This window comes from Leishmania major, chromosome 6 (assembly GCF_000002725.2).
Source record: "Leishmania major strain Friedlin complete genome, chromosome 6".
Classification (NCBI taxonomy): domain Eukaryota; phylum Euglenozoa; class Kinetoplastea; order Trypanosomatida; family Trypanosomatidae; genus Leishmania; species Leishmania major.
Window position 1 is genome coordinate 373,316 of NC_007247.2, and position 12,563 is coordinate 385,878.

General features: G+C 62.9%; 4 protein-coding genes across 4 annotated transcripts; all 4 read left to right on the top strand.

Annotated features, from left to right (window-relative positions):
• Window positions 1-185: 185 nt before the first annotated feature.
• DHFR-TS (dihydrofolate reductase-thymidylate synthase) lies at window positions 186-1,748 on the top strand (the record flags this gene model as incomplete). The annotated part of the gene is made up of 1 exon (XM_001680805.1): window positions 186-1,748. The coding sequence occupies one exon, from the start codon at window positions 186-188 to the stop codon at window positions 1,746-1,748; it is 1,563 nt and encodes a 520-aa protein (XP_001680857.1).
• A 1,806-nt stretch (window positions 1,749-3,554) lies between these two features.
• PRMT7 (putative arginine N-methyltransferase, type III) lies at window positions 3,555-4,871 on the top strand (the record flags this gene model as incomplete). The annotated part of the gene is made up of 1 exon (XM_001680806.1): window positions 3,555-4,871. One exon carries the CDS (start codon window positions 3,555-3,557, stop codon window positions 4,869-4,871), a length of 1,317 nt encoding a protein of 438 aa, XP_001680858.1.
• A 1,487-nt stretch (window positions 4,872-6,358) lies between these two features.
• LMJF_06_0880 (putative acyl-coenzyme a dehydrogenase) lies at window positions 6,359-7,609 on the top strand (the record flags this gene model as incomplete). Its single annotated transcript, XM_001680807.1, has 1 exon — window positions 6,359-7,609. The coding sequence occupies one exon, from the start codon at window positions 6,359-6,361 to the stop codon at window positions 7,607-7,609; it is 1,251 nt and encodes a 416-aa protein (XP_001680859.1).
• Window positions 7,610-9,467: 1,858 nt separating this feature from the next.
• Window positions 9,468-11,807, top strand: LMJF_06_0890 (conserved hypothetical protein; the record flags this gene model as incomplete). Its single annotated transcript, XM_001680808.1, has 1 exon — window positions 9,468-11,807. One exon carries the CDS (start codon window positions 9,468-9,470, stop codon window positions 11,805-11,807), a length of 2,340 nt encoding a protein of 779 aa, XP_001680860.1.
• Window positions 11,808-12,563: the final 756 nt, after the last annotated feature.

The window sequence follows — 12,563 nt, forward strand, 5'->3', positions numbered from 1 at the left end:
TAGAACGATACAGCTCACGCGCACAGAGAGGCGTGTTCTGGTCGTGCGCATCATCGGCACAGCACTGGCGGACGAAACTCGCACACAGGCACGCCGCCTCCTTTCACCCGTCATAGATAGTTGAATTAGACGCCCTCCTCCTCCCTCATCATCGCCGTCGTCATCCGGGTCCGAGCACTACGAAGATGTCCAGGGCAGCTGCGAGGTTTAAGATTCCGATGCCGGAGACGAAGGCAGACTTTGCTTTCCCCTCCCTGCGCGCCTTCTCCATCGTCGTGGCCCTCGATATGCAGCACGGCATCGGCGACGGCGAGTCGATCCCGTGGCGGGTGCCGGAGGACATGACGTTCTTCAAGAACCAGACGACGCTGCTGCGCAACAAGAAGCCGCCGACGGAGAAGAAGCGCAACGCCGTCGTGATGGGCCGCAAGACTTGGGAGAGCGTCCCGGTAAAGTTCCGACCACTCAAGGGACGGCTGAACATCGTGTTATCCTCGAAGGCCACCGTCGAGGAGCTTCTGGCGCCGCTGCCGGAGGGACAGCGCGCGGCGGCGGCGCAGGATGTGGTGGTGGTGAACGGCGGTCTGGCCGAGGCGCTCCGCCTCCTCGCACGCCCGCTGTACTGCAGCTCCATCGAGACAGCGTATTGCGTCGGTGGTGCGCAGGTTTACGCGGACGCCATGCTGTCGCCGTGCATCGAGAAACTGCAGGAAGTGTACCTGACCCGCATCTACGCGACGGCGCCTGCGTGTACGCGCTTCTTTCCGTTTCCGCCCGAGAACGCGGCCACGGCGTGGGACCTGGCGTCGTCTCAGGGACGCCGCAAGAGCGAGGCGGAGGGCCTCGAGTTCGAGATCTGCAAGTACGTGCCGCGCAACCACGAGGAGCGGCAGTACCTTGAGCTGATTGACCGCATCATGAAGACGGGGATCGTGAAGGAGGACCGCACCGGCGTGGGCACCATCAGCCTCTTCGGCGCCCAGATGCGCTTCTCCCTACGCGACAACCGCCTGCCGCTGCTGACGACGAAGCGTGTCTTCTGGCGCGGCGTGTGCGAGGAGCTGCTGTGGTTCCTGCGCGGGGAGACGAGTGCGCAGCTGCTGGCAGACAAGGACATTCACATCTGGGACGGCAACGGTTCGCGCGAGTTTCTCGACAGCCGCGGCTTGACAGAGAATAAGGAGATGGACCTCGGCCCTGTCTACGGCTTCCAGTGGCGCCACTTCGGGGCAGATTACAAGGGGTTTGAAGCGAACTACGACGGCGAAGGGGTGGACCAGATCAAGCTCATCGTGGAGACCATCAAGACGAACCCGAACGACCGCCGCCTCCTAGTCACTGCCTGGAACCCGTGCGCGCTGCAAAAGATGGCGCTGCCGCCGTGCCACTTGCTTGCTCAGTTCTACGTGAACACAGACACGAGCGAGCTATCCTGCATGTTGTACCAGCGCTCGTGTGACATGGGTCTTGGCGTCCCCTTCAACATTGCCTCCTACGCGCTGCTCACCATCCTCATTGCCAAGGCGACGGGTCTGCGGCCTGGTGAGCTTGTGCACACCCTCGGCGACGCCCACGTCTACCGCAACCACGTTGATGCCCTCAAGGCGCAGCTCGAGCGAGTCCCGCACGCGTTCCCGACCCTCATCTTCAAGGAGGAGCGGCAGTACCTCGAGGACTACGAGTTGACGGACATGGAGGTGATCGACTACGTTCCACACCCGGCGATCAAGATGGAGATGGCCGTATAGAGAGAGGGAGGGTGTCATGTGCGTTGTATGCATGCAGCCACCGCCGCGACGCTGCCACTCACCTGGCTCCCACCTCCTCGTCGCACGACGACCGCCCCTTGCGCAGACTCGTTGGGTAACCATGAGCGGCGCGGAGGGGTACGCGCCTGCGTTTTCTCGCACATGGCTGCGGCTGATATCCCGCCCGCACCCGCGCGCGCTCAGGCCGCGTGTCGTCGTGCTCTTTCCATTTTTTTTTTGTGTGTGGTGGTGATTTGAGCTGCTCTCCGTTGTGTGCTGGGGACCCTCCTTCCCTCGATCTCCTCGTGCGGGGTCTCCGACGCCGCAGACGCGGTGCGTGCGAGCGTGCACGTGGCTGTCGCCGTGGCTGTAGTTGCGAGCGGAGAGAGAGAGAGAGGGAGGGAGGGAGGGCAGAGGGCAGAGGACATGCGGGTGGGAACGTGCACCGGCCTCGTCTCACGCAGCTGGAGCCCACGAATGCCACCACCACACCCTTCTTCCCCCCCCCCCTCCCTCTTCTTCCCACGGCGGCGACGACGACGGGGCTCAGCTCACGCTTCTGTAGGGTATTATATTAAAGCACATGTGCGTGCTGTGCTTCGGCTTCTTGTTGGTGGTCGTTCGCTTTCAAGTCCACGACTCCTGCCGTTGCTCACCGCCGGGCTGTCTTCTTTCGCCCCTCCCTCGGTGCCTCTTCCGCCGCCGCACGCGTGCGCTGATCACGCGTCTTGCGTGATGTGCCTGTGTGTATACACACCGTGCACGGAGAGAGCGAGCGAGCGAGAGAGAGAGAGGGCGAGAGGAAGAATGGCCGGTGCCTCGCGTGGGCAAGCGTGCGCGAGTTTGTCGTGTCGCTGCGCCGCGTGGATGTCGCGCAGCGCAAGACCCCGTGCGCCTGAAACGTGAAGGGAGGTCGAGAAGCGTGCCGCATGAGGCCTTAAGGCAGGAAAGTGAAAAGAGCTCGACGCGAGTGCAGCACGCGCGCATCGACAGGACGGAATAGACACTCAGCCCCTTCCCCTTTCAAAAACTGAATGGACGGACATCGTAACGCGCTTCTCTCCCCTCCACTCCCCCTGTCCCTGTCTCCTTGACGTGTGCTGCTCTCGTGAGCGACAGATGAAGCGAGGCGTAGAAGGAAAGGGGGGGGGGGAGCAGGCCTGCACACACACACACACACACACACACACACACACACACACACACGAAAAGCAAGTTTGAGGCAGACGTGGTTTCACACGATTCCTGTGCAAGATGCGTGCCTGCGTGACGGGTGTGGCTGTGTATGCATGCGTGAAGGGTTACCGCAACGATGCGCAATGGACTCCCCCGCTTTCCATTTCGTCACCTTCCGCCTCTCTCTCTCTCTCTCACCATCTACGCGTGCACATCATCAACTGTCTCTTGTCGGTGCTCACCACCCTCAACCACCCCTCACTTTCAAGGCTTCCCGAACGCACACAAAAGGCGTGAAAACCGCTCGCGGTGTGTTGAGCCGTCCACCGTGCCCTCCCCCTGTCCCCGGGCTTCGCGTGCCGCGCGCACATCTTCTTTGTCCTTCGCTTCTCATCAGCATCAGCACGTCGTCGCCTCTACGATCCCTTCGCGCGACCGGCTGCCTTGACAGGGCTCCCGACGCACTTGTGAAGGCTATCCGTGCGTTCGCGACCTTGGACCGCACGCCCCCCCCCCCCCCCCCCCGGCCTGAGCACCGCGCCCCTCGGCGTCTCGTCATCACTGTCCCACCCTCGCCAATCTTCCAGCAGCCTCCTCCTCCTGTATCCCGCCGACGCGCGCGCACACGCCATGCCGCCGAAGCAGACTTCCGCCGGGGGCGCCAAGAAGAAGACGTCGACGGCCGCGACCCGTAACAACCGACACGCGCACCCGCAAGCAGACATCGGCTTCCTGCCGCCAGGTGCGAAGTACCCAGCTGAGGCTTCCTGGAACCACCATGAGCACCAGCAGCGAAACTCGGCCTCCTACAACAAGCAGGGGGACCGCGACCGCAACAAAGACTTCGACTACCGCTTCGAACAGCACATCTTCGTGCCGCCGCGGCTGCGTCGCGTGCCGGCGGCGCTCGTCGAGGCCGTTAACGACTTCCACTACGCGATGATGAACGACCTGCCGCGCAACGAGTTCTACTACAACATGCTGAAGAAGCACATCGTGCCTGGCGAGTCGGGCGTGCTCGAGATCGGCGCCGGGTCGGGTCTGCTGTCGATGATGGCGGCGAAGTTGAATGCGAAGTGGGTCGTGGCGGTGGAGGGGTCGTCGGAGATGGCGTCGCTGGCGCGTTCAAACATTGCAACGAACAGGCTGCAGGACAAGGTCAAGGTGCTGAACATGCTAAGCACGGAGCTGAAACCGTGTGATCTGCCGGAGCCGCCGAGCATCCTCGTCTCCGAGATCTTCGGCACACTACTGCTCGGCGAGAGCGCGCTCGACTACATTGCGGATGCCCGGCAGCGCCTACTTCCGAAGACAGCGAAGATTCTGCCGCAGCACGGCGTGCAGTACGCTGTGCCCATCGAGTGCGAGACGCTGGGTCAAATCTGCGCCGTCTCCAGCTGGAACGGCATCGACCTCTCGCACGTCATGGCGCTGCAGGACACGACGAGTGTCGTCTTCACCAAGCAGTACGGCTTCCGCATGAGCTCCGTGCCATTCCGCCGCCTCGCCGACCCCATCCCGCTGCTGACGATCAACTTTGCCGAGACGAAGCGCAGCACTTTCAAGAAGGTCTTCCCGGTGGAGGTGCCGGCGACGGCGAGCGGGACGGCGCACGCGTGGCTCTTCTACTGGATCTCCACCGACGGCGAGGAGGTGATGTCGACGGCACCCGAGGACACCCTGCACAACTTCTCGCGCGACATGCAGTGGGGCCAGGCGCTGCAGCTTATCGATGCCGGCACGAACTCGCACACACCGACCGCGCTGTCGATGTCCGCGGGTGAGTTTTACAAGTTTGACTGCGCGCTGTCAAGCGACCGCGTCGTCATGAGTCTAAAGTACACCGGCAGCAGCAGTGCAGCAGCACTACTGAAGGCGGACGCCAACGAGGCCGAGAAGCGACGCGAGACAGAGAGCGAGCAGCAGTGGCTGCCGCCGAGCGAGTGACGATGAACGCAGCAGCACTTAGCCAAGCGACCAAACGGCAGCAAAATCACGTTTGGCGTATGTGCGTGCAACATCTGCCGGCCCTCTCCCCTCCCTCCCACTTTCTACCCAGTCGCAGATGCACGCACGCACGCACGCACGCACGCACGCACGCGTCCGAGGCATCGCTAAGCACACGATATAATGCCCTCAAAGAACGGGTTAACAGCTGTAAAGAAAACGAGAACGAGAACCCGGTGCGGACAAGGCGTGCGACGGAGACGCACGGGGAGACGTGAGGAGCGGGCGGAGGGGCAACGACGGAACCGCGTGCGTGTGCACCCGCGTGCCACAGATGCACTCGACCGCACCTCTGACCTCCTCCCGCTCTTCGGTGCACCGCCCCAGTCCCCACCCACCCCTTCTCTGGCACCTTCTCGTGCAGAACGCCTCGACGGAGCGCACTCGGTTTGCCTGCTTGCCATGCAGGGTAGGCGAAGGAGGAGGAGGCGCGTAGCATCCACAGATGGACAGCCTCTTCCGTGGGGGCCTGCATGTGCGTGACACGGCCACCCGCCTCTCTCTGTTTAGGCACGGCCTCATGCCTTCAGTGGTGTGCACCGGCCCAACCGACATCGACTGTTGCCTTGCACACCCCCCTCTCCGCACTCTCTCTTGCGTTCTCGACATCCGCCGATGTCTTTTACTGTGTGTAGCGACGAGAGGTGAGCCTGCGTGGTGTCTGCGTGTGCGCGTACGAGCTCACCAAACACGCACCGACGCCACGCAGAAGCGCGCATACATAAGTGTGACGACGGCTCAGCAAACTGAACACACGTCAGCGAGGCGAGTACGCCGCCACCCGCTCCCTACCGTTGCCCTCTGCTGGATCTGCGCGTGTGCACGGATGCAGCGGAGGTAGCGAGAGAGCCGGCGAATCCTTGCGCACGTGGGCGGAGGCCGCAGGGAATGCTTTTCGGGGGTTGGAGGAGCGAGGGCTCCCTTACTCGCCCGTCTCTCTCCCGACTCGTGGTATGCGTGTATGCCTGTGCGAGCGCTGAAGAGGCACCCCGCCCACCGACACACATCACCGCATCACCCTCTTCTCCCCGCTCTCTAGTTGTTTGACGCTGATGTGGTTAACATCCCACACTGCGCCGTCGCGACACCGACGCAGGACAAAATCAAGCCATCCGCCGCCCCCCTCTCCTCTTCGTTGCCACGTTGGGTGTGCGTACGTCTGAATGCGCAGACACGCGATACCAACACCCCATTCTTCACGCGCCACCCTTCCCCCTCCCCTCTCTTTCTCTGGCCCTCTTCCGTTGTCGCACGGCAGTGCACTGCCGCTCGCTCGCTTCGGCTCGTAACACTCACCCCGCACACTCCCTGGCTGCCTTCGCTTTGTGTTTTGACGCCACCAGTGCAGCCGCTCAGCGCATCACACGCACCCCCCTCCCCCCTCATTACCTGCCACTTGCCGCACACGCACCTTGGCCATCCGCGACATGCGCACCACTTTGAAAGGGATGATGACGCGGTGCACGGCGCCGCTGCGCAATGCCAAGTCGGCGGACTTGGGCACGTTCTTCGGCGCCTCGATGCCCGCAGCCCAGTCCGCGGCCGGGTTTTCGTTCGGTCTCACGGAACAGCAGCTGCAGTACCAGGAGACGGCGCGCAACTTCGCCAAGGAGAAGATGATCCCTGTCGCGGCGGAGTACGACAGGTCGATGAAATACCCCCACGATGTGTACAAGCAGGCGTGGGAGCTTGGCTTGACTAACATGCACATCCCTACAAAGTACGGCGGCCTCGGTGCGAGTGTCATGGACGGCTTGGTGGTGCAGGAGGAGCTCGCCTACGCGTGCTCGGGCATGGCGACTGCGTTCGAGGGCAACAGCCTCGCCGAAGCGCCGCTCCTCATCGCCGGCACGGACGTGCAGAACGCTAAGTACCTCAGCCGCATGGTCGAAGAGCCGCTGCTGGCTGCGTACTGCGTGACGGAGCCGACGGGTGGGTCGGACGTGGCTGGCATGAAGACGGTTGCGAAGAAGGAGGGCGACAAGTGGGTCATCAACGGCTCCAAGATGTGGATCACGAACGGCGGCGTGGCGAACTGGTACTTCGTGTTGGCGCGCAGCGAGGGTGGTTTCACTGGCTTCATCGTGGACGCCGACACGCCTGGCGTGTCGCTCGGGCAGAAAGAAGTGATGCTTGGCCAGCGGTGCAGCGACACGCGCAGCATTATGTTCGAGAACGTGGTGGTGCCGGAGGAGAACGTCGTGGGCGAGGTAGGCAAGGGCTTCCAGGTGGCCATGAGGGTGTTTGACTTTACTCGTTCTGCGGTCGCCATCAGCGCTGTCGGGCTGGCCCGCCGCGCCACGGACGAGGCGACGAAGTACGCCCGCGAGCGCGTGACAATGGGCAAGCCGATCGCGCAGCATCAGGCCGTCGCGTTCATGTTGGCAGAGATGGCGGCTGGCGTAGAGGCGTGCCGGCTCATGACGTACCGCGCTGGCTGGGAAACGGATCAAGGACGCCGCAATACGTACTACGCTTCATGCGCCAAGATGATGGCGTCCAACCTTGCCGAGAAGTGCTCGACGAACGCGGTGCAGATCTTCGGGGGCAACGGCTACAACACAGGCTACCCGGTGGAGAAGCTCTACCGTGACTGCAAGATCTTCTCGATCTACGAGGGCACGACGCAGATCCAGCACGCAATCATCGGTCGTTACGTGACGGGCATGCGCTGCTGAGCGCGGCGCGAGACATGGCAGGGCATCCGCCTTTTGAACAGTGCGCCGTAGCGCAGACGGGCACCGTGATCAAGGACAGAGGTGCGTGCTTTCTTATATGTATGCGTGCGTCTGTGCATGTGTAACGAGCTCCGCGCGTGCTGCCTGCACTTGCTAGACGCTGGTTGTGTCGCCGTAGCACGTGGGCGCCCACCGCAAGAGAGATGTGTGTGTGTGTGTGTGCCTGAACGCTTGATGTTGTTGTCTTGCTTCGTTTCTTTTCTTATATTTGTTGTACAGGGCCTTTGCTACCCCTCCCCTTCTCGATCTCCAGAAGAGTCGATGTTCCTTCCCTTTCCATGACAGCCCCCCTCCCCCTTCTCCACACACACACACACACATACGTAGGTATATATATGTATATATATGTGCATGTGCATGTGTGTGTGTGTGTGTGTGTGTGGCGTGTGTGTGTGTGTGTGTGTGTGGCTGTCGGTGCTATCGCGTGAGTGCGCCCTCTCCCTCCCCCCTTTTCCGTGTTCTTGCGCCTCTTTCCTTCCGAACACCTCGCTCGCTGTCACCCCACGCGGCTGGCGCCTCCTCGCTTCTCTGCTTCGCCTCCCGTTTGCTTGTTCCGTGTGTGTGTGTGTGTGTGTGTGTGTGTGTGTGTGTGTGTGTGTGCGTTCTGGTGCTCGCCTACCCCGCTTGCTTGCTTGCTTGCTGCCGACGAAGTATCCCCCGCACGCTTGCCCCCTCCGTCTGCTGAGCCAGCGCGTGAGTGCGCACCGGGCCCCGGCGGCTGACATGTTTTTGGTGCCGTTCTCCTGCGCGTTCACGGAATGTCTTGCGGTTGCACGCGTTTCCGTGGGCGCAACACGGCGGCGAGATCGGGTGGGCTGACCGATGGCGTCCTCGTTTCTTCGCCTCCGTGGAGGTGCGACGTCTGTCCCGCCCCTCAGCGACACGTGTGGCCTTCTACTCTCTGTGGGCACGGCCCCCTCCCTTCTCCCTCGTCATCTGCATGGTCCGTGCCTTCAGAGGGCGTCCGACCACGCCCCTCGTGTCTCCGCTTGGTGGGCAGGTAGCGGGCAGGACGAAGCGGGGGCGATGTCCCACACGCCCACGCACCGCCCAGAAGTCGGATGCCTTGCGACGAATCTGCGGACTCGCTCCGTGGCCTCGCGCTGCCATGCACGCCGTCTCTGCCTCTCCACCGCCACTCTCTCTCTCTCTCTCTCTTCTCCCTCACACGCTGCTGAAGGAGCGAAGGTACGCGCATGCGCACTGGCCTTGTCACGCACACACACACACACACACACACACACACACACACACAGGCACCCGCACACGCCTTCCAAACCTTCCGCGATCGATGTACGTCTACGCTGGTGTCTAGTCGCGCTGCGCTGCTCCGTGTATCTCTGCCGTCTCCCTTGGTCTACCACGTCGTCTTACCTCTCTTGTTCAACGCGCACCACTGTTCAGCTTGCAGCGCGGGGCGCACGCAGCGAAGGGGCTGGGGAGGGAGTAAAGGGGGAGGAGGTGGTGGTGGTGGTGGTGGGATACGTGAGCAACGACAGTTTCGAGGTGGGTGTGAGCTCTGCATCTTCGGCGTCTTCCGTCTCGACCTTGCGGCGCCTCTTCCTCGGGTCGGCGGATATCGTAGCGCCCATTCGTTGAAATCGGCCCACTCAGCACGAAACACGTCTTTATACCGGTGTTGACGTCGGCCGCGGAGAGAAACAAAGGTGTGCGTGAGGGGCGATCACCCAGAAGCGGGGGCGCGGCAGCAGAGCTGCTCACGCAGCACATCCCAGTGCACGCACACACGCCCACGTGCACTTCTCTGTACGCCGAGAGCACACTCTTTGAGGCGGCCATGGACGTGAAACTGGGCACCATCATCAGCCGCTTCACCTTCACCCTTCCCAGTCTCTACGATGATGGCCGTGACGACTACGACGCCACGGTGTCCTCTCCAGACGACGCAGCCACCGAGGAGAGCTGTGGCGTTGCGTTCACCAGCGGTACACATTGTGATGAAGCCCGAAAGACCCCAAAGACGACGCAGGCCGGCTCGAGATCGCACGTCGCGCGGTTCGGCGCGCCAGCGTCACCGACGGAGAAGCTGGACATCACAGGCGCATACGCGTTTGTGAGTCACGGCGGGGCTGCATCGTCCGCGTCGCTGGCCGCACCATCGTCACCACCACCTCTTCTCGGTCGTGCTGCTGCCCGCGGCGACCGCAACAACAGCACCGTCGCGGCACCTCAGCACGACGTTGGGGACCGCGGGGGTGGCGCTGTGCGGTATGGTACGTCGCTGCACCTACCGGACCTTGTGCAGCTGGCGGCGCATGCTTGGAACGTGGAGCTTCACTGCGGATCGACGGGTGCTGCGAGTCACTGCGTGCTGCGGCTGCCCCCGTTTGTCCTCGGCAGCACCCTCTACCGCGGCCCGGTGGTGTATGTGCTGGCATCTGGGGTGGTGCGCATGGCGACGCACGGCAGCGTGGCTGCAACGGAGCTGCTCGCCCGGCGCGTCCGTGACGCGCTGCACGAGGCCTGCAAACCGTTGGCAGTGCGCAGAGCAGCCCGGGAGGAACTGCTCTTGATGCGGGCAGTGCTGGAAGACTCTCTCTCGGACATGCTGGAGGACGAAGGCGGCGAAGAGGGGCCTGCGCGACACCTCTGCACTGCTGTGCTCAAAGCCGAGGCGAGGCTACCTAGCAGCGGCGTGTCTCTGTCAACCGCACTGGCCGCAGATACGGCGATGAGCAGTCAACACGGGCGCAGGGCCGCCTTTGGATCTTCGGCTGCTGCTGCTCGAATAGGGCCCATGGCACGTGACAAGGCGGGGCACGGTCTCCCAACGCTCGTCTCAACTCCATCAGTGCTCTCTGCGAGGGGGTGCAAGATCGACTTTTTACAAGCGGTGGCGACCCCGCGCTGGGACGAGATCGTCGGCCTGCGTGCCTCGCTCTTCGCGCCAGCCTCAGCAGCCCCTGGCAGTGAGAACAGCGGCGGCGGCGGCGTGGCTAAGGCGGATCGGGACGCCGAAGGAGCCCCCCGCGTATCGGTGCGGCGCGCGAGTGTAAACGTTCGCGGTGATGCGCCGATGGAGTGGTGGCGGTGGTACCTCGGTGTGCAGGCCGACGATCACGGCGTGGGTGGAGGCGATGGCAGTGGCGCTGCCCGCCGTGGGGGAGGCGCCCCGTCGGCTGCTGCCGCGAATTCGGAGGAACCCTTTCCAGGAGATTGTAGTGGGGTGCCACTGCTGGGGTCCTGGCTCAGCGGCGATGCCTCCGAAGGAGGCAACGCAGATGCTCGCAGTTCCAACAAGACGACGGGCTTCTGGACCTGCGCTGGGTACGCGGACGCATCTCCGGAGAATGCCGCGAGCTTTGTGCACTTCCTGCAGCGGCGACGAGCGTTGTTGGCACACCACGTCGCCTCCTTCAAGCTGCGCCGACAAGCCACCCAGAATAGCCTTCAAATCCTGCTGGACTGGCGAACAGCCACCCCGCCGACACCACCAGCACCACCAGCGCCTCTCTCTGCAGCAGCGGCGCCGCTCATGGGACGCCCTCCACTCGCTCGAGCGTTGGTGGGGCATCCGATGGCAGTGGCACAACCGCTGCCTGACTCCGGCACGCCATCGGTGCCTGCTGCTCCGACCAGGACCAACATCAGTGGCAACACTTGGGTGACGGAGGCGAGCGCGGCAAACTTCTTCATGGAGTCGACCTTCATTGCCGAGTCTGCGGCGCCGTTTGAACTGGAGAGTGTGCGGATGCCAACGGACAGGATGTCATCCGCCGACCCCGCGCTGCCGGTGAGCATGGCTTTGGGCGACAGGAACGTGGCAAACCCTTGTGGCAGCACGGCTCTCGCGCCGGACAGTGGTTGTGGCAGCATGTCTGCGTTGCTCGAACCCAGCGTAGGCCACTCCGTGCTGCGCTACGACAGCAGCAGCAGCAAGGACGACAGGACCGCGGCCAAGGCAGCACCCGAAAAACGCATGCGCGGAGTTGCAGCAGCCCAGGCATCGGCGGCAAACAGAGATGAGGCGGCGTCTGCGGCGATGGAGCATGTCACGTGCCTTATCCACCGCACTGGCCGTGTGCAGATGACCGCCGCTTCGGAGCTGGCGCTGCGGCAGATGTGTGCCATGCTGCTCATTCCTTTCTTGGTGGCCACGGCGGAGGTGGAGCTGTGATGCATGAGGCACATCGTCTCGATCACATACTTTCTCTCTCCACAACAGACCTGTCTCGGGGATGCACGCGTGATATGCCTGGCAAGGAAATGACCACCGCGCTCACCATCATCACTTCGCGTTGCCGCTGTCATGATCGGCGCTCTCCAAGTCTGCGTCGTCTGTACGTGCATCCGTGCCCACATCATTGCAGACGCGGCTGCGTGCAGACCCAGCAGTCGCAGCAACACACCCCCTCTTCCTCCTCCTCTCTCCCACTCCCCCCCCCCTCCTCCCATACCACCCCCTACTCTCTCTTGTCTGTGTGTTGTGCGCACGAAGTACACCTCCGCAGAAGGAGGCGTGACACTCGTGCCGCTTCTTATCTTTCTGTTCTTTCCCCCATCGCTCACGCTGATTGGGCTCCTCATAGACGGGCGACGCACCCCGAGAGACTGCGGCGACCGGCGCGTGTTCCTGCTCCTGTGTGCTCGCAGTGATATAGACCCCTCCACCACCAACACCAGCAGACGTGGACAGCATAGAAGGATACGAGCCGAACGGAGCTGGCTCGTCCTCGGCCGCCCCTCCCCTACTCTCTGGGGCCTTCACATCCACTCTTTCGCCAGCTCCTCTCAGCGCGCCATCACTAAAGACAGACACCATAACGACCTTCCTCCTCCCTCCCTTCCTCCCCCTCACACGCACAGGGCCTGAGCGTGGGCGCTCTGTCACATCCAAGAGCTGATCTATACACGTTCTATGCATACGCTTGCC